Here is a 22,717-nt window from a genome sequence, read left to right as displayed (position 1 = left end):
TGTCGGCTACGACCATTAACAGTTCAAATTTCAATTATTGCCTGTGTGTGTGTGTGTGTGTGTGGTTGTATGTGTGTGTGTGTGTGTGTGTCTTCCTGCCACTATCTTCTCTAGCTCACCTTTATTTGATTGACACAGGGAAACAATGAGTGGTTTAGAAAATAAAGGATTGTTATACAGTCTTTGAGAGGGAGACGTGCATCTAATAAACCTGCTGGTTGGAGCAGATCTCGCGGTTTAATGCCGTTAAAATGACATGTTTTGTCCTCTCTTCAAACATTAGTACATGCCTGCTATCCCAGGAGGAAAACTGCACATCCGGGATGAGTTCTCTTTGCTTTTCAGCACAGGCCCGGTGTCCCTACCCTTAAACTAGATGGAATAAACAGGAGTTTGACATTAGTATTTTGGCATCCATGAAGGCATCGCTGAATTCTGCTCATGAACAAGATCTCATAGTCTGATGAATGTTTTATTCAAGCAGAGCGTAGGCAGCTGGGAGCTTGTGTAGTGTAATACATATTCCTGCTGTGTTCATGTGTTTTTTCAGCGTTTCGGTGAGTACAGTATACACACACAGAGTATAAGGGGCTGTTCACTCCAAGGACGGTTACTATAATCATAACTACAGCTCTTTACACTGCTGAAAATAAAGCTTTTTGTTTTTTTTCTCTCACAGCGATGCCACAGAAGATCCATTTTTTTTTGTTCCCCAAAAAGCCTTTAAAGTCCCCCTGTGGTTAAAATCCAACTTTTTATGTTATTTATATGTCTATGTGGTGTTTTTAATATGCTTTAAGACAATTGCTGTCTTTTCCATATACCTGGAGTGAAGGATTTGTTAGCATCTCTTTGCTCAGCTGCCAGATGTGACTAATCACTCCAAGAACTCCAACAATCATCAGTATGTCATGCTGTTATTAATTTGGGTGCTCGTGAAGCATCTATGAAATAGGGGTGATTTATATGTTGATAGCAAAAAAAAAAAAAAAACTTTTTGGTCAGAATATTCGCCTACTTTTGAATGGCCATTAATGGAGAAAGATTCTGTTTCACACCTGAAACAAACTAAGGGCCCTATTTTACGATCTGAAACGCAATATCCAGCACAAAGCACAAGTAACTTTGTGGGCGGGTCTCGAGCGCTGTTGCTATTATATCGGCGGGATAAATGACTCTTGCGCCCGACGCAAATCTAAAATGTGTTGGTCTGAAGTCGCTTCATTACTCATAGGTGTGGTTTGGGCGTAACGTGAAATAAACCAATCAGAGCGTCATCTCACATTCCCTTTAAGAGCAGGCGCGCTTGTTCCATGGCGGATTGCTATTATAACGGCGGATTTGCCAGGAGCGGTTCACAGCCGAGGAGACCGACGTTCTCGTCAGGGCCGTAAAACACAGAGAAGTGACATTGGGGATGGAGAAACACACCCAAATTAGCTTCGGTTAAACAGGTGTATGATAATTTGGGTAAATGTGTAAGCTAGATTTACGCCTATTATTTCACATCTTCATAGACACAAAATGATTTCCCTCGTGTGGTATAACATGCGCAACACACCGCTGACTTCAGACGAGGTTTCTCCTGGTCAGTGGAATTGTTTTCTGAAACTGCAAAATAGCACCAGGGAATGTTTGCGCCGGAACACGTCTCCTCTTTTCGCTGAACCGCCCCCGGGAGCGCAAGTTCATTCCCTAATTTACCGACATGCGTCTGTGGAGGGAAAAGGTGCAAAATAGGAATGAAACATGCGTCAGTGTACAAAGTCAATTGCGCTGGGTGCAAGATAGGGCCCTATAGCTATGTTCAGACTGCAGGCAAATCAGTGATCAAATAAGATTTGTGTGTACAGAGTCTTTGGAAATGTGACGAGGCTTTAAGACAGATGCAGGACAAAAGGAGGTGTATCTCGCTCTCCAAATAAACATCCTATCGAGTCTTTTTTTTTTTTTTTTTGCTGTCCAGACTTTCAAAAACCCATCTGGATGTGCAAGAAATCAGATTTTTTTCTGGCAGTCAGAACACAGCCTATATTCCAATGGTCTTGGATTGGTTGGTGTTTGTCGAGGCAGTGTGACTAGTCTTCTCCCACAAACACCTTTTAAAGGGTTTTATCTGTCACCTCCAAACTACTCTGTGTTGTCACGAAGCGTAAGAGACTGCTTGTGTGTGTGTTGGGCTGGTATGGATCCCCACACATGAAGGGAAATCCATCTGTTGTCTGAATTACCCTGATCTGTCCTCAAACATTATGTAACAGAAAGCTGTTGGAGCAGTATTCGACACAGAGTTGTCAGCACCTTATAATGCTTGCACTTTACATAATTCTAACACATTATAAGTGGAGCATTTACTCATAATGAGCTTAAAACTGACTCATTGTATGTAAGAAGCATGCATGCATTCCTCCACAGTGAACATATCTGGCCTTCATGACAGCATCTGGCTTTCCTCTTTTAAGATGATCTTCTTTTCATGAATAATTAAATGAGAAAGCAAATATCAAAATCCTGCATCAATGCCAGGTGGGATTCCTGATCCCCCCCCCCCCCTCATTAAGAGAAGAACATGCCTATTTTTACCCTCTCTTTGACTATAGTGATCACACCTACGCTGTCTGTGGCGTTGGATTCATCCTCCGCTGCTCTTAAGACTCACGTCTCTATCCATCTCTTCTGTAATGCTGGCTCAATTGAACGCTTGAGTAGAAAATGAAGATGCTGTAACAGTGCTTACTCTACAAACCCCAAAGGTTGAGCACACATTTTCCCCAACAATTATCTTCATCTAGTCTTAACACTTAACCACCAAAAAATGTCTGTGGTTAAAGGAGCAGTTCGCTCAAAAAATAAATAAAAATAAACCTTTACTCGCTCGCCCACATGTTGCTCCAAACCTGTATCCTGCTCATTTAAAACCTTATTAGTTATTCGCACAGTTTGCATATTCAGACTTGGCACATCAAGTTTAGTGGTGAGCTGGGTGAGTCATTTTTCACAGGGGCGGTTCATTTCGTCTTATCTACCAATCCGATGTGGCAGACGACTTGTGTTGGACTGGGCTCTGACAATAAAAGGCATTCTTGTTATGACCATTAAGTTGGACATTTAATTTTCAGATCTATGCCTCAAAAAGTGAATACATTGATTATAACTACTGCATATATATAATTGAGTACCATAAAATCCCCTGAAAAATACAAAATATTTAATAAAAAAAAACATTATCGAACTAAAATATAGTACAATCATTTCAATAAATATTTCAAGTCATTTTTGACCAAACAGTACAGAGGGTTAAGAACTGATTGGTTCACTTAAAGTCCCATCTTTAAAGTCCCACACTTAAAAATCATCTTTAACCCACCCTTAAACCTACCCATCCCACCAAACCTGTCCCTAACCTACCCGTATATACACCTCAATAGCAGTAAGAGTGTTTTGCAATATGTCAACACAAGTAGTACACTGCATCTAACACATTAGTTTTTTTTTTTTTTTCGCAAGTACATAATATGAAAGTTATTTTAAAGTGTTACCCACATGTAACAAATTTGTTTGCATCAAAAGACTATATTAAGGAATAAAGAAGACATACATAAAATTTGGTACGGTGGACCCATTTAAGTTAAAACAAACCATCTACTGTACATCTGATTGGGTTGATGATTTCATCTGACATATCTAATGAATTCTTCTCCCTCTCTTGCTCTTTTCTGTGCTGTCTGAGATATTTGGGCTGCAGAGTGAATAGATGAAACTGCACATGTGCATCTGTGTCTCATGTTCAGACATCGGGACATCTCTCCTCAAAACATCTTTTGCTCCAGCAGAACACCAGCCATGGAATACCATCTGTTTCCAATCCGAAAAGGCCAGTCATATTTTCCATATTCATTACAAAACAGTGGGAGACATTTCTCATTTGACAACTGCAGTCCCCCTGTGGTGCAAATCCAGCTTTTAATGTAGTTTATACGTCTGTGTGATGTTTTTAATATGCTTTAAGACAAACCATGTGTAAATTCATAAGTCATTTCTCCTTAAAACTGCAGTGAACCAAAGACAGTCTCAAAAACACGCTTTGAAATCGCTGGTGTTTCTGACGTCACAAACTACCTTGTAACCAATCAGATCAACGTGTGATCGCCAACCAGTGGATCTCTGAGCTGAGTGAGTGAGTGAGTGGAGGCGGGGCTCATTTGCATATTCATAGAGTCACGTATACTAAATTAGGCAAGGGTGTCGAGTTACACTCAAGATATTTTTAGGCATGAAGGCATTTTTTTTCCAAGGAAAATCTTTTAAATATGTAATTTTGGTGATCAAAGATGAGGCTGAAGGGATACAATTATTGACTACAGGGGGACTTTAAGAAATGTGAACACAGCATAAAGAAATAAAACTGTTAAAATATTTGTAGGTTTAAAAAGAAAAAAAATGTACAACAAAACCTGTTGCAATAAAAGGAGAAAGATTATTGTGACGAGTCTTCCATACTCCAGAATGCATGAGTAACTGCAAGAAACTGCAGGCTGTGGGTTACACAAGGTAAACCAAAGGAATAAACCATCAAACTACAAGAAAGCCCATTAGCTGCAGGCATACATTCCATGTAACCCAAAGACCTGCGGGGATTTACAGGGATGTGATCTGCCCTGCTGATTGACAACACATGCCAGAGATTATGCAGACAGCCACAAATGAGGAACTAGTGCTGCATCTGAAATCAAACACTGTATACGTGTCACAGTGTCTGGTTGTGTTTCCCTGGGGTTCACTAGATGTCCTCGTTCTCACGGTGTCATTCACATTAGACTACATTTCCCAGCATTCTGTTCTGTCACTTATCTGATCATTGCACTCAGCTGGTTCCCATCACCTTGTTAGTTCTGTGTGTATATATGCCCTGTCTGTGTTAGTGTTTGTTACGGAGTCCTTGTTATGTATCACACCATTCATCTCCCACTGAGGCAAAGGATTATCAAGGCAGCTATTAAAAATATCCTTCAATGCTGCCTCGTTATATCCCATGCCTCTCGAGAGAGTCCAAAAAGTCTGAGATAAACAACCCACCGTCTGGCCCCGCTGGCGTAGGTTCGCTAAATTGAGGAAACGTTCCTTCCTCTCCTTCTTAGTGGTTGGGGGAAGGATATGAAAACCCATATCGCTGGATCTATGCAGTGGGACGGAGTCCTTCTGTCACGCGGCACACACGGGAAACAGGGATAGATCCAAATGCAATTTTTAATGGGTTAATCCGTATCCAATATCCAGTCCAGGCAAGGGTCAAAACCATATAAGCAATCCAAAAATACAAATAAACAAAACAAGAACAAACAAGAAAACAGACCTTCAGAATGGTGTGATACATAACAAGGACTCCGTAACAAACACTAACACAGACAGGGCATATATACACACAGAACTAACAAGGTGATGGGAACCAGCTGAGTGCAATGATCAGATAAGTGACAGAACAGAATGCTGGGAAATGTAGTCTAATGTGAATGACACCGTGAGAACGAGGACATCTAGTGAACCCCAGGGAAACACAACCAGACACTGTGACAATACGGTGTACTACAGTACGGACGTCACGGCTCAGTGCATGCAGTCAGGCGACGAATACAGTCAGTCACAGGCAATGCACACTCCAAACCAGAAGGGGGTGTACGTGGTAATGCAATGCTGTTTGCTAACCGCCACAACAGGAAAAAGAGCAGAAGAAGAACAGCGCATGTGCGAATGATTTGAGCGCTTGAAAACAAGTCCCAGATAGTGCGCACGCGTCAAATGCGTCTTTCTGCGCTCATGGACAAAGGAGTAAACTTGAAAGGCTTGTGCACAAGTTTTCTTTTTCATTATTCTATTTATTTTGTACTTTTGTAACACAAGATGCTTTTCAGTTTTGTAGCTATAATTGTGACCAAATACCTTTTGTCTTTTTTATCAGCCCTGCAAATTAAAAAGACCTATACAAGAGGGCATTCTGTTTACTGCGTAGTGCTAAATGCACTAAAGGAGGCTGTACTGTACCAGCTAAACTGTACTGTACCAGGGACTAAATGCAGCTAGTTGCAACAAACTACAAAATAAAATAAAATAAACCTAGCATTTTGGATTTGTTCCTTTTCCCGGTAACACTTTCATTTAGGGTCCACTTCTCACTATTAAGTTGCTTATTAGCATGTATATTACTAGGATATTGGCTGTTTATTAGTACTTATAAAGCACATATTAATGCCTTATTCTGCATGACCTTATTCTACATCCCTTAATCCACCCAATACCTAAGCTTAACAACTACCTTACTAACTATTAATAAGCAGTAATTAGGAGTTTATTGAGGCGAAAGTCATAGTTAATAGTTAGTTGATAGTGAGAACTGCACTTTAAACTAAAGTAGTGGCCATTTTTCCTATTGTAGCGAACTCGTATCGAACCGTGACCCCACAACCGGGGTACGTACCGAACCGCGACTTCTGTGTACTGTTACACCCCTACTTTATAATATTGTCAGGGAATACCAGACTCTGAGACATACAGTTAGTTGAACCCAAACAGGTATTTATTGAAACAGATGATCAGGTGCGTAATGAGGAAGTTTGTGATAATCTGAGCAGAATATAGGCTAACAGTCTGTGTTTCTTTACCAGGTTTCAGAGATATTGACTGTGACTGGAGCGTGGTGGAGCAGGAGCACACACCTCTTCAATGACAGGGGTAAGTAGCCAGGTGAGTAAACAGGTAAGTGGGATTCACAGGACAGGAGATCGGCGGTGGATATCAGGAGTCTTACTAAGAGATTTCTGGAGTTTCACAAGGAGATCACTGGAGTCTTCTCAGTATAGCAGATAAGGAGCCGGTAATCCACATTGGAGACCAGCTGATGAGTGACAGTAGCCGTGTTTCCATTACCCTTCAAATTGCGCAAATTGTAATCGTGAATTGAAAATACGCCCAATGGAAACACGTCAATTTCGCAAAAACTCCCATTTATCGCAAAAAAGTTCTTACGCTCGCATGAGGGGGTTTTCAGGCAATTCAAAAAAGAAATATTTCGCAAAGCTGCAATGGAAACAGTTTTTGCGCATTTACAGTCACCTGACGTAGATGACGCGGTGTGTTTGGACAGAATACGAGACAGAGCTCTTTATTAAACTCATATAAGACAAAAGAATGACAGGAATAATGGATTCTAAACCTCAAATAAATGCCACAATCAAGACCTAGAAGCAGAACTGAGGGAGAAACACCCAGAAACTCCTCATATGAGCCGCTCACAGTATAATAAGGGTCGTTCCTCACCATTAATGCTTGCAAACACACACACATCTCCTTCCATTAATAATAATGGCCAGTGCAGTGGCTGCTGGGATATAGTACATAAACCCACCAGCGTCTGTTAACATGGTTTTTGGAATGACTTTACTGATCGCGAGAGGAAAAATGAAGTTTTAGTCACATAACATCAGTTAATGGAAACACCGTCATTACGCAATAGTTTTTTGTCGGCATTTAGAAAAAAAATCGCAAAAGTTTTGCGCAAATCTGTAATGGAAACGTGCCAATGAGGTGTGTGCTCCTGTACTGTTCTTGATTGGCGTTCTGATGAGGAACAGGTGCGGGTGAGTGCAGGTGAGGGACTGGAGGGATGCTGGGAAATGTAGTTGAAGATGGGAAGATGGAGAGTGTATGTGACGAATATATATATATGTGTGTAGTATGAATGGAATAGAAACGTACTTGCCTTGTCACTGTCATGTGACCTATGGTGTCAGTCATCACTTCACTGTCATTCACAAATCCAGATAGTAAAGTGTTGCACTGCAGAATCTCGGCAGAAGTGGGTAATCCGAGTAATTTTTGCCTGCTTTGAGCAAAAAGGTTTTTGAGTTATATGTATTGGGACGTTTGGATGGGACATTGGGATGTTTTTTGCACATACTATATTGTAGGGAAGTATTAGATTTCTGGTAGGCGATTGTAACTGCTGACAGATATTAGCTGAAGGAGGTAGTGATGTGGGACTTACAGTAATATTTTGAAAGACAATAAGATGAAAAGTACAATGAGGGTTTTACTGTACAATACGGTAAAAAAACTAAACCAGCAATGACGAATAAACAGGGAACTCTGAACTAGGCGAGATCAGCGATGACGAAGACACAGGAGATTCTGAGGTGGGCGGGATCGGCTGTGTCGGGAGAAAAAAAGGAGACTTTCTCTTCTAAACTTTCAAAACAATTATACGCCACATAGTCCAACTTCAGCTCACTCTCAGTGGTGGGATGGTCCTTCTTCATACCATCATACTCCACCAAACATCCCACGGCGATACAAGGTGGTGCAGCTTCTCAATGCCACATTGATGGCAGTGATTTCCATCTTTCTTCTCATTTTTTTTAGGTCTGGTATTCTGTAACATTTAGGCTCCAGTAAAGATGAAGATGATCCAGAATCAAAATCAAAGTTACATTTTTTTAAAACTAAATCCACTCAGTTACAAACAAAAGCGAGAAACAGTGTGTTGTGCACAAACAATACCAAACACTGAATGAACCAAAATGAGGGACTTAATACACAGTGATAATGAATAAAATACAACAGGTGTGACCGTGAAATCAGTAACCATGGTGGCGGGAAAATGAGGACAAAGGAAACATGAAACCATAAGCAAACTAAAGCCCTATTGGGACGGGATTAACTTCACAAGGGTAGATGGAGTGTAATTTTACCACAGGACGTCTGTAATATTAATGGCCAATTCGCACGGGATAAGATATCTCAGTAAAACTAGCAGATTTGCATCGCCGTCACCCTCCTGTTGTGTATTACGTTGCTTCCTGATATCATGTGTGCAAACTTATAACCTATATTTATAAAACAGTTATGTCCGGTCGAACGATGTATTAATTAACTTCAGATTGGATTGTGTTGGTAATGGCCACTTACCTAACGCTAAAAGATGTTTCGTGCCTCTAACGAGTGCTGTCGATCTTCTTTTTGATCGTAATGGTTTGTGGAAAACACTTGAGTTTTGCCACAGACTCGTCCCAGCGTCTAGAACGCAACCGAATGCTTTTCCAAGCGTCTCCATACTTGAAAAACCACGGAAAGCTACTTTTAAACAGGAAATGACGAAATATATAGGTACATATTTACAGCGGGTCTATTCGCATGGGATTAGTATGACCTGAGGTTATTTTTCCGAACCTTTTTACTGAAGGTAAAAGCCGCTTTAAGCTTTACTGACATTGTCTGTCATGATCACTGAGATGCACATTCGGACGGGACTAAAATCACAGAGAAGCACTGGTGTCATGCCGCTTGAAAATGTGTTTGTTTCAGCAGTTCAGTGTGGTTTGTTTATCTTGTAACCATAGTAACTTAGTACTAGTGCATGTTGGGAAATAGGAAGTAAAATTGCCATGCGGTAATCAGCTACAGGAATGTGTGAGCTCTATCAGTCGTTCTGAGTCGATCGCTTTTCCTTCTTCCTTTTTGCTAAGGCAACGTCTGTAAGTATTTCTCATCGTGTAATATTTGGTTACTGCTTACTTTTAAGTTAGTAAGATTATTGAGATGGTTAAATTAGTTTGTTTATTGCTGCTGGTTGTTTCTACTAGCTTGATTGTGTTTATCATATAGGCTATGTTAGCTAAGTGGTGCTACTTACACTGTTAGGGCCCTATTTTAACGATCTGAAACGCAAGTGTCAAAGCGCAAAGCGCAAGTAACTTTGTGGGCGGGTCTTGGCGCTGTTGCTATTTTCCCGGCGGGATAAATGACTCTTGCGCCAGGCGCAAATCTAAAATGGGTTGGTCTGAAGTAGCTTCATTATTCATAGGTGTGGTTTGGGCGTAACGTGAAATAAACCAATCAGAGCATCATCTCACATTCCCTTTAAGAGCAGACGCGTTTGTTCTAAAGCGGATTCCTATTGTAACGGCGGATTTGCCTGGCGCGCGCCAGGAGCGGTTCACAGCCAAGGAGACCGGCGTTCTCGTCAGGGACGTTGGGGATGGAGAAACACACCCAAATTAACTTCGGTTAAAAAGGCGTATGATAATTTGGGTAAATGTGTAAGCTAGATGTATGCTTTTATAATAACTATCTATCTATCTATCTATCTATCTATCTATCTATCTATCTATCTATCTATCTATCTATCTATCTATCTATCTATCGTAATAATGTATGATTTGCAAAAATGAAAACTGCTGCTTATGTGTAGATGAGAGAATCAAAGTGCATTCGCGTTGTGCACACGCTACATTGATTATGGCCAAGCATGCGCCCTTAAAATAGCATATGAATAACATGCGCAACGCGCCACTGACTTTAAACAAATTTTTCCTGGTTAGTAGCGCAATTGTTTTCTAAACCTGCAAAATAGCCAGAGGGAACGTTTGCGCTGGAACACGCCTCCTCTTTGCGCTGAACCGCCCCGGGGAGCGCAAGTGTATTTCTTAGTTAACCGACGTGCTTCTGTGGAGGGAAAAGCGCGCTTTGCGCGGGTGCAAAATAGGAATGATACATGCGTCGGTGTACAAAGTCAATTGCGCTGGGTGCAAGATAGGGCCCTTATTGTGTATTTGAGTTTGATTAATAATATAGACATCTCATTGTACTGTATTGCAGTTTCACAAAATTCCCAGTAAACTTCATGGAAATGAATCAACTGTGTCCTGGAGTTTCTTGGGAGTGTTTAAGCTGAATGGAACATAGCCCATGACAACTGGTAATTATTACTTTACCCCACCTCTCCATGATACACTAGTCCTGTCCGAATAGGGCTTGAGAGTCCTTGAAAATGAAAAACAAACTCAATGACAGTGTGTGACAGTAACATTGTCATTGTATTTTTTTACTGTAAAGTTCTAGCAATCACAGCTGCCAAATTTTTGCCATAAATTTAACAAAACCCAGGAAAATAATAAACAGCAAATATAAAGCCCACCAGCGCATATCTGAATATGATTGAGCACGCAGAATGTCACCAGCAGCTTTTCAGAACATTAAGATTTAGAAAGTGAGGTCTCCATGGTGATGCTGATGCATGTTGCCGTGACGCTGGAGAAGGAAAACAACTTCACACTGAGGAAACAGTTACTATGTGCAGTCTGCTCATTTCTGTGCTGATTGCTGTAATAAGAAGGACGAAGCCGAGGCCTTGTTAGTTTAAAATGAATCAATGTTTCTTTTTAAAGAATATTTTGTGAAATGGGGTTGTGCTGTCTCCAGCATATAAACTGTTCATCAATCCATTTATATCAAATTTTACAATTAATAGTACAATGCCTATGAATACATAATGGAGCAAATTCATTTGAGATGTTTTGAAGTCAAACCAAATGATATATTTTCCATTTGTTTTGATGCTAAATTTTCGATTATTGGACAAATACCTAAAACATGTAACTTATGTTGCTCATGTTAATATGCAAGTTCATCTGTTATTGTTTCTGTTGCATGCCTTATTAGCCTATGTCACAAATACTCTTTTATGATGTATTTATGCATGTGTGATGATCAGTGTGCCAGAAAATTCTCACTGAGCACAGAACTGATCTACATTATCCACTTCATACACCACACGTCACAGCAGTTCAAAATACAGTCACTGTAGGCCAATAAACCTGGAGAAAACACTATCGGGAACACTTCATTTTGATGGTCTCTTTTGAACATTCTACTGACTATAAGTAACTTTGCAACTACATGTAAACTAACTCTTAGGGCCCTATCTCGCACCCAGCGCAATTGACTTTGTACACCGACGCATGTTTCATTCCTATTTCTCACCCGCGCACAGCGGACTTTTCCCTCCACAGAAGCACGTCGCTAAACTAGGGAATGAACTTGCGCTCCCGGGGGCGGTTCACCGAAAAGAGGAGGCGTGTTCCGGCGCAAACGTTCCCTGGTGCTATTTTGCAGGTTTAGAAAACAATTGCGCCACTAACCAGGAGAAAATAGTTTAAAGTCAGTGGCGCGTTGCACATGTTATTCATATGCTATTTTAAGGGCGCATGCTTGGCCTTAATCAATGTAGCGTGTGCACAACACACACACACTTCTGCTTCTCTCATCTACACAGAAGCAGCAGTTCTCATTTTTAGAAAACCATACATTATTACGATAGATCTCTTTTTTACGTCCCTGACGAGAGCGTTGCTCTCCTCGGCTGTGAACCGCTCCTGGCGCGCGCCTGGCAAATCCGCCGTTATAATAGCAATCCGCCATGGAACAAGCGCGCCTGCTCTTAAAGGGAATGTGAGATGACGCTCTGATTGGTTTATTTCACGTTACGCCCAAACCACACCTATGAGTAATGAAGCGACTTCAGACCAACCCATTTTAGATTTACGCCGGGCGCAAGAGTCATTTATCCCGCCGGTATAATAGCAACAGCGCCAAGACCTGCCCACAAAGTTACTTGCGCTTTGCGCTTTGACACTTGCGTTTCAGATCGTTAAAATAGGGCCCTTAGAGTATTAGTAGACTGTCTGTTTAATATCTGCAAACTCTTTATTGTGATGGTCCTCCAACAGACATTCTACTGACTATAAGTAACTTTGCAACTACGTCAACTTATTCTACTAGCCCGAACCCTACCAGTCTACTAATACTCTAATAATACTCTAATGAGAGTTAGTAGACATGTAGGTGTAACGTTACGAGACCATCAAAATAAAGTGAAACCACGTTATCTTCTTGTTACGTCACGAAACACAAGATCCAGTTGCGAATGAAAGGTGATGTTTATTTATGTAAACAGCAAAAGATCAAGACAAGAACCGTGACATTATCCCACCCCGTCTTCTGACGCTCCCAGAGGGTCCTACTTGGCGATTGTAATCATTAACAAGGGAGTGGTCCAATATGTCCCGGGCAGGAACCCAACTCCTCTCCTCCGGACCGTAACCTTCCCAGTCCACCAAATACTGGAATCCGCGTCCCCTCCGCCTTGAGTCCAGAATACGACTCACCGAGTGGTTAGTGGTGTTCGTTGATGTTCCAAAACAAGTAGCGTAGCGAAATACAGTTTCTGTCGTGTTCTATTTGGCATTTTGTAAAATCCCATTGATTTCTGTTGGAGGACTCATTGCTCGTTGATATTACTGCGCTTCAGACTCAAATATCGAGCGGAAGTTTATACGCGGTTGTGAGTTATCTGAAAAAATAATTCCACTATAGCAAATAACACGGATTGAAATCATACATTGCGCCGATATATTTGTTTTTAATCATCAACGAACACCACTAACCACTCTGTGAGTTGCACAGTTTTGAAAACGAACGTTAAGGGTTGTTTTAAGGACATGTTCGTGCATGCCCGTAGCCAGCCACTCTGAAGCGGTCAAAGGCGATTCTAGAAGAGTCTAAAAGTCGAGACAGGATCCATCGTCAACATTTCTGTGTCCACCATTCTAGTTCATCCAAAACAAACCAGAAAAGAGACTCAAAGTGCTAAATACCGGAATTATCCTTTAAGTTTCAATTCGTGACACCCTGGACGCTGGTTACGGAAGCATGAATGAATATTGAAAATTCATACTGTCAAATTTCTTTGAGGGCCTGTTAAAAGCACATATATATTTCCCTTAAAACTAAGATAGTGAGATTACAAGAGCAGGAATTATCTGTGAGTTTGTAGATAACGAGGGAAGGATGACAAGAATCTGGGTGAAATGTTAATTAATAGATTAATGAGTTTAAAGAAAGGAACGTACACAAGACGAATATATAAAGCTTCCTTCCAACACCAGACACATGTTCAGACTTGCCCAGTGTCCGTCATAGATCAATCCCTGGAGAATGTTGTTGCCGAGCACATCAAGTTCCAACACTTTTGACAACATCTCCAGAGATCAACAAAATAAGCCTTTGGTAAGTGTAGACATAACTGTATGATGCAAGTAGTAGATATGTTTAAGTGGCTCCAGCTGTCACATTTTGTTCGCAGATATTTCCTGCTTTTGTCTGTGGGCAGTTGCAGAAGCTGGATGAACAAACTCTGAGTTTCAGAGTATGTTTAATGCTCAAGAAAACAAACAAATCTAACCTGGTTTAGATCGAGTTCAGAGAGATCACAATGCATGTTCTCTCAGGGTTTTATTAAAGAGGGTTATCTATTCTACCAGTACCAATTTTTTTGGAGATCATTTCAAGAGTCATTAATCACATTGGGCCCTATCTTGACTTGCACCCAGCGCAATTGACTTTGTACATGACGCATGTGTCATTCCTATTTTGCACCCGACGCACAGCGGACTTTTCCCTCCACAGACGCACGTCTGTAAATTAGGGAATGAACTTGCGCTCCCGGGGGCGGTTCAGCGCAAAGAGGAGGCGTGTTCCAGCACAAACGTTCCCTGGTGCTATTTTGCAGTTTCAGAAAACAATTCCGCCACTGACCAGGAAAAAACGAGTCTAAAGTCAGTGGTGCGTTGCGCATGTTATTCAGAGGCTATTTTAAGGGCGCATGCTTGGCCATAATCAATGTAGCATGAGCACTTTGCTTCTCTCATCTACACAGAAGCAGCAGTTTTCATTTTTAGAAAACCATACATTATTACAAGGAAAAATATTACCACACGAGGGAAATCATTGGTGTGTCCATGAAGATGTGGAAAAATAGGCATAAATCTAGCTTACACATTTACCCAAATTATCATAAGCCTGTTTAACCGAAGCTGATTTGGGTGTGTTTCTCCATCCCCAATGTCACTTCTCTGTGTTTTACGGCCCTGACGAGAACGTCGGTCTCCTCGGCTGTGAACCGCTCCTGGCAAATCCGCCGTTATAATAGCAATCCGCCATGGAACAAGCACGCCTGCTCTTAAAGGGAATGTGAGATGACGCTCTGATTGGTTTATTTCACGTTACGCCCAAACCACACCTATGAGTAATGAAGCGACTTCAGACCAACACATTTTAGATTTCCGAGATCCGCCCACAAAGTTACTTGCGTTTCGCGCTTGATACTTGCGTTTCAGATCGCTAAAATAGGGCCCATGATGTGTATGGATCATGTTCCATGTTTTATTCAGCAAGACGTCAATCAATCAATCAATCAATCAATCAATCAATCAATCAATCAATCAATCAATCAATCAATCAGTGGTTGAGGAATACTGCAGTATAGTATACTAATGAAATCAAATCCTGAAAACCAGCAGCAAAATAGACACCACATTTTAATCTAAATTATGCAAACATTATAAAAGACCATTGTGTTGACACAGACGTTTGGATCATCAAGTTTATTTGCAAATGAATTACAGTGAAGTTTAGTAGTCCACACTACAGTGCTGCACATCCACACTAAACCATTCCTTATTTACACGTTTTTATACTTCATCTTAAATCCCCAAACATCACAAGCTCCCGTGACAAAAAAATTTACATGATAAATGAGTTTTGAATATATGAAAAATCATACAGCTGAGTAAAACCAGCATTTCAACACTATACAATTGTTTAGGATTTGTTAACAAACGTGTCCACATTCCATCACTTCATTTTAAATAGTCAAAATATTAAACGTGAATAAATGTGAAGTTTCCTGTATTTAATGCTGCATGCCTCAGCAACAGAAGCAAAATTAATACTCATGTCTGTATATTAAAGGAAAATTACACTTTTTTTCTTATACTGTGCACATTCTATAACAAAATACCAAATATGGCTCTCACAATGTTTATTTGTGCCTCGAGTGTAGCTTTAACCCTTCATTCTCCATTTATACATCCACCGTATCGAAACAAAAAAAGAGAGAACATGGAAAAATACATTGGCCTTTAAACTTTACACACCGCAATCCATGACTAATGACCGCAGTCATGATGAAGAAGAGAAGGACGGTTTATGATGCATTAATATGACATCACAGCACACTTGAAGCATGAAAATCAAAGAGGACCAGTGTTTATCTGTTGCACTGATATTCAAACACACCAATCCTTCACGCAGAACTGGTGTGATGAGGGATTTCGCAAAAAGTCTTATTTTCTAACCTCACACTTGCTCTTTTGAGTTAAATTTGACTAGCTCTCTAAAGTTCATCTGAACATGACAGAGACTGACTTGAATGGAAGCATTTTCAGGATAAATGATGACGTGCAAAGGACACAGATATCCCTCTGCAAACACTTAAATGATCAACAGCTATGAATTAAAGAAGAGAAGAATGAGTTGTAAGAGAAACTCTACCTGGAAACAGGCTCTTCAGTGCATGTACCTGCATTCGTCTAGCACCTGAGTTCAGAAAGGCGCTCCGATAACCCCTCAGCGAACGAAATATACATTCTCACCCACCTCGTAATGAGAGGGCACGACATGAAACCATCATGTGACTTAATAACTGCATACATATACACGTTTATAAAGGATGGTGCAGAGAAGTGTCTGTCTAAATGAATTATGAATGTCATTAAATGTGCTCAACCTGCTCATTCTGGCGTGATCTAAATCTTGTTCAGCATGTGCAATAGTGTCATGTATATACTGTATGAATCTTCACGACGAGCCCTTTGACTGAAGCGGTAATGGACGCTCTCGGCTCTGCGGTCCGGGCGGGTCAGAGTTCGTTGCAGGCCGAGTTCTCAGTGGTTTTAAACATCAGGATGGAGTTGTAAATCTTCAGCGCAGGTCCTAGTTTAATGCTGAGGATCTTCACCAGGTCCACCTGAGTCAGCAACAGGAAGGCCTCTCCGTCAATTTGCTGAAACCAAACAACAATAAATCAGCTGATACACACACACACACACACACACACACACACACACACACACACACACACACACACACACACACAGCTGTCAGTGCTGAAGATGAAGGTTCGTGTCATAAACTACTGACTGCTGATCTCACGTCTGTTTACAAACAGAGACATTTGGCATCGTGAGACATTTGGTGATTATGGAAGCTTGTTTCCGCCACAGAATAAAACATTTTAAAAGATAATTTGGACTTTTTATCTCACAATTGCGAGTTTACATCTCGCAATTCTGACTTTATTTCTCAGAACTGCGAGATATAAAGTCAGAATTGCGTGAAATAGTCGCAATTGCATCTTATAAAGTCAGAATTCTGAAATTTTTCTCGCAATTGCGACTTTATATCACACAATTCTGACTTTATAGTACGCAATTGGGAGATAATAAAGTCAGAATTGCATGATATAAAGTCGCAATTGCGTGTTATAAAGTCAGAATTGTGAGATATAAACCATTCTGAGGTTAAAAAAAAAAAGTCTCTTTTTTTTCCTTAGAATTGGACTTTATATCTCACAATTCTGAGAAAAGATGTCAGAATTATGTTATAAAGTCAGAATTGCGTGATATAAAGTCGCAATTGCGAGAAAAAAGTCAGAATTCTGACTTTATAAGATGCAATTCTGACTTTATATCACGCAATTCTGACTTTATATCTCGCAATTCTGACTTTATATCTTGCAATTCTGACTTTATTTCACGCAATTCTGACTTTATATCTCACAATTCTGACTTTATATCTTGCAATTCTGACTTTATATTTCACAATTCTGACTTTATATTTCACAATTCTGACTTTATATCTTGCAATTCTGACTTTATAACACGCAATTCTGACTTTATATCTCGCAATTCTGACTTTATATCACTCAATTCTGACTTTATATCTCGCAATTCTGACTTTATAACACGCAATTCTGACTTTATATCTTGCAATTCTGACTCTATAACACGCAATTCTGACTTTATTTAACGCAATTCTGACTTTATATCTCGCAATTCTGACTTTATTTAACGCAATTCTGACTTTATATCTCGCAATTCTGACTTTATATCTCGCAATTCTGACTTTATATCTTGCAATTCTGACTTTATTTCACGCAATTCTGACTTTATAACACGCAATTCTGACTTTATATCTCGCAATTCTGACTTTATAACACGCAATTCTGACTTTATATCTCGCAATTCTGACTTTATATCTCGCAATTCTGACTTTATATCTCGCAATTCTGACTTTATATCTTGCAATTCTGACTTTATTTCACGCAATTCTGACTTTATATCTCGCAATTCTGACTTTATAACACGCAATTCTGACTTTATATCTCGCAATTCTGACTTTATATCTCGCAATTCTGACTTTATATCACTCAATTCTGACTTTATATCTAGCAATTCTGACTTTATATCTCGCAATTCTGACTTTATATCTTGCAATTCTGACTTTATATCTTGCAATTCTGACTTTATTTCACTCAATTCTGACTTTATATCTCGCAATTCTGACTTTATATCTCGCAATTCTGACTTTATATCTCGCAATTCTGACTTTATATCTTGCAATTGTGACTTTATATCACTCAATTCTGACTTTATATCTCGCAATTCTGACTTTATATCTTGCAATTCTGACTCTATAACACGCAATTCTGACTTTATTTAATGCAATTCTGACTTTATATCTCGCAATTCTGACTTTATTTAACGCAATTCTGACTTTATATCTCGCAATTCTGACTTTATATCTCGCAATTCTGACTTTATATCTTGCAATTCTGACTTTATTTCACGCAATTCTGACTTTATATCTCGCAATTCTGACTTTATATCTTGCAATTCTGACTTTATAACACGCAATTCTGACTTTATATCTCGCAATTCTGACTTTATAACACGCAATTCTGGCTTTATATCTCGCAATTCTGACTTTATATCTCGCAATTCTGACTTTATATCTTGCAATTCTGACTTTATTTCACGCAATTCTGACTTTATATCTCGCAATTCTGACTTTATATCTTGCAATTCTGACTTTATAACACGCAATTCTGACTTTATATCTCGCAATTCTGACTTTATATCACTCAATTCTGACTTTATATCTAGCAATTCTGACTTTATATCTCGCAATTCTGACTTTATATCTTGCAATTCTGACTTTATTTCACGCAATTCTGACTTTATATCTCGCAATTCTGACTTTATATCTTGCAATTCTGACTTTATATCACTCAATTCTGACTTTATATCTCGCAATTCTGACTTTATAACACGCAATTCTGACTTTATATCTCACAATTCTGACTTTATATCTTGCAATTCTGACTTTATTTCACTCAATTCTGACTTTATTTCACTCAATTCTGACTTTATATCACTCAATTCTGACTTTATATCATGCAATTCTGACTTTATAACACGCAATTCTGACTTTATATCACTCAATTCTGACTTTATAACACTCAATTCTGACTTTATAACACTCAATTCTGACTTTATATCACTCAATTCTGACTTTATAACACTCAATTCTGACTTTATATCACTCAATTCTGACTTTATATCATGCAATTCTGACTTTATATCTCGCAATTCTGACTTTATATCACTCAATTCTGACTTTATATCACTCAATTCTGACTTTATATCTCGCAATTCTGACTTTATATCTCGCAATTCTGACTTTATATCTTGCAATTCTGACTTTATTTCACGCAATTCTGACTTTATATCTCGCAATTCTGACTTTATATCTTGCAATTCTGACTTTATAACACGCAATTCTGACTTTATATCTCGCAATTCTGACTTTATAACACGCAATTCTGGCTTTATATCTCGCAATTCTGACTTTATATCTCGCAATTCTGACTTTATATCTTGCAATTCTGACTTTATTTCACGCAATTCTGACTTTATATCTCGCAATTCTGACTTTATATCTTGCAATTCTGACTTTATAACACGCAATTCTGACTTTATATCTCGCAATTCTGACTTTATATCACTCAATTCTGACTTTATATCTAGCAATTCTGACTTTATATCTCGCAATTCTGACTTTATATCTTGCAATTCTGACTTTATTTCACGCAATTCTGACTTTATATCTCGCAATTCTGACTTTATATCTTGCAATTCTGACTTTATTTCACGCAATTCTGACTTTATATCTCGCAATTCTGACTTTATATCTTGCAATTCTGACTTTATATCTTGCAATTCTGACTTTATATCACTCAATTCTGACTTTATATCTCGCAATTCTGACTTTATAACACGCAATTCTGACTTTATATCTCACAATTCTGACTTTATATCTTGCAATTCTGACTTTATTTCACTCAATTCTGACTTTATTTCACTCAATTCTGACTTTATATCACTCAATTCTGACTTTATATCATGCAATTCTGACTTTATAACACGCAATTCTGACTTTATATCACTCAATTCTGACTTTATAACACTCAATTCTGACTTTATAACACTCAATTCTGACTTTATATCACTCAATTCTGACTTTATAACACTCAATTCTGACTTTATATCACTCAATTCTGACTTTATAACACTCAATTCTGACTTTATATCACTCAATTCTGACTTTATATCATGCAATTCTGACTTTATATCTCGCAATTCTGACTTTATATCACTCAATTCTGACTTTATATCACTCAATTCTGACTTTATATCATGCAATTCTGACTTTATATCACTCAATTCTGACTTTATATCACTCAATTCTGACTTTATATCTCACAATTCTGAGAAATAAAGTCAGAATTGGGAGATGTAAACTCGCAATTGGGAGATAAAAAGTCGCAATTATCTTTTAAAATGTTTTATTCTGTGGCGGAAACAAGCTTTCATAGGTGATTATTCATCACCATGTAGTTATTTTTCAATTTAATAGAAAATGTGCTATATATAAAATAATAATGTGTTGATGTGGATATGTATGATCCTATACTGCACAAATGAAAGGTGCTTCATCTCAGTTGATTATTTTCTCTTCATATTTAGATCAGATCATTTAGAACTAAGAATGCACCAATATTAAAATTCCAGCCGATACTATAAGTCGATAATTATTTTCATATTATGGCTGATGATAACGGATTAATGTACAATACTGAAACAATCAATTTGTCTAAATAAATTAAAATTAAACCACTAAAAACTAAAATCAATCACTTTAAATGCTACAAGTGAATTTAGACAATCAATCGCATGATTTACAGTGATTGATTGAGCATGACAGTTGTGTGCATGGATGGATTGGCTGCGGGATATTAAGAGTGTGACACTGATTTAATCCAACAGTTCAATAAACAAGAAGTGATTTATGTTGAGTAACTTCCATTTTAGATGCAATAGTTACTTACCTAGTCTTTCTTAAAAAAAAAAAAGAGAAGCACTGCTGTTCTAATATATATTAGCAATCTTGCAGAAACACTTGACCTGTCAAAATTAGTGGAACACAATAATCTTTTATAATATAAAAGAGAAAAAAAAAAATACAATAATTTTCACCAGTGATCTGAGACTTTTGGACCCCAATGTCTGTCAGCACTCATTCATGCAGTTCCCATTGGCACATAGTAAATAAAATTAGAAAACAAAAGGTAAAGACACAGAAGAGAACAGGAGGAGAGAGAGCGGAGGAAGAGCAGATAGACAGAGAGAGAGAGAGAGGAGGAAGAGCAGATAGACAGAGAGAGAGGAGGAAGAGCAGATAGACAGAGAGAGAGGAGGAAGAGCAGATAGACAGAGAGAGAGGAGGAAGAGCAGATAGACAGAGAGAGAGAGGAGGAAGAGCAGATAGACAGAGAGAGAGAGGAGGAAGAGCAGATAGAGAGAGAGAGAGGAGGAAGAGCAGATAGAGAGAGAGAGAGAGAGCAGGAAGATAGAGAGAGAGAGAGCAGGAAGATAGAGAGAGAGAGAGCAGGAAGATAGACAGAGAGAGAGGAGGAAGAGCAGATAGACAGAGAGAGAGAGAGGAGGAAGATAGACAGAGAGAGAGAGAGAGAGAGCAGGAAGATAGACAGAGAGAGAGAGAGAGAGAGAGAGCAGGAAGATAGACAGAGAGAATTAAGACACTTTTATTTTAACAACAATTATAAACAAACATGTTTGTTCAACACAATATTATGATGATGATGATAACAATCACTCATCATCACAACAAATAAATAAATAAACATTAAAACTTCAACACCAATTCATCTTCATAAACTGTACACAAGACATGATTTATCCCCCAAATTTCCATAAACCGCTTTAAACGCCCAACCAATTTATAGTACGCATATTCCACTCTGAGACGAGAACCCACTAGGCCCAAAAACATGAAAATTGGATTTACTGCACCTTGTCCTAATATCTTATTTTTTCTAGTTTTCCAGATGGCTAATTTTGCATTACCAAAAAGGAAATTAAGTAAAACCAAAACATTCTTTTGCTCAACGGTGTACTTTGGACCAAAAATGAACAACTGAAAAGAAAAAGTTTCACCCAAAGATGTAACCCACTCTGTTAACAAAGAAAACAAATCCATCAACCTTGTACATTGCATGAACAAATGAAAGACAGATTCAGTCTCTACACAAAAAGGACAACCCGCACTAACACTAGGATCAAGATGCACCACATGTCTGTTTGTAGCTATACATCCGTGTACAATCCTCCACTGGAGGTCACCAGTCCGCTGGTCAATCGGACGTTTGTACAGGATACGCCAACTACCTTTAGGGGAAGAGTCAGTGCCAAAAACCTCTGTCCATTTCGTCGAAAAAACCCCAGCCAAAGAATGTAAATTAGACACCTTTACACAGGTGACATAAAGGGCTTTCTTTCCCACTGACTCAAAACCATCCATTTGTGGAGTTCTGAATGACAGTAGACCTTTCCTCTCTTCTTGCCAG

At 39.0% G+C, this 22,717-nt stretch overlaps 1 protein-coding gene across 1 annotated transcript in view; it reads right to left on the bottom strand.

The window, feature by feature from the left end:
- Window positions 1–15,260: 15,260 nt before the first annotated feature.
- Window positions 15,261–22,717, bottom strand: part of l3mbtl3 (L3MBTL histone methyl-lysine binding protein 3) — a 72,976-nt gene continuing 65,519 nt past the window's right edge. The window contains exon 22 of the mRNA XM_081378423.1: window positions 15,261–16,732. Within this exon, the coding sequence (XP_081234549.1) occupies window positions 16,589–16,732 (144 nt within the window). The 3' untranslated portion in view covers window positions 15,261–16,588. The remainder of the gene's footprint in view (window positions 16,733–22,717) is intronic.

Source organism: Scardinius erythrophthalmus, assembly GCF_964197995.2.
Source record: "Scardinius erythrophthalmus genome assembly, chromosome: 11".
Classification (NCBI taxonomy): Eukaryota; Metazoa; Chordata; class Actinopteri; order Cypriniformes; family Leuciscidae; genus Scardinius; species Scardinius erythrophthalmus.
Note: the sequence above shows the minus strand (reverse complement) of the source record. Positions and strands in the feature narration are given on the sequence as shown.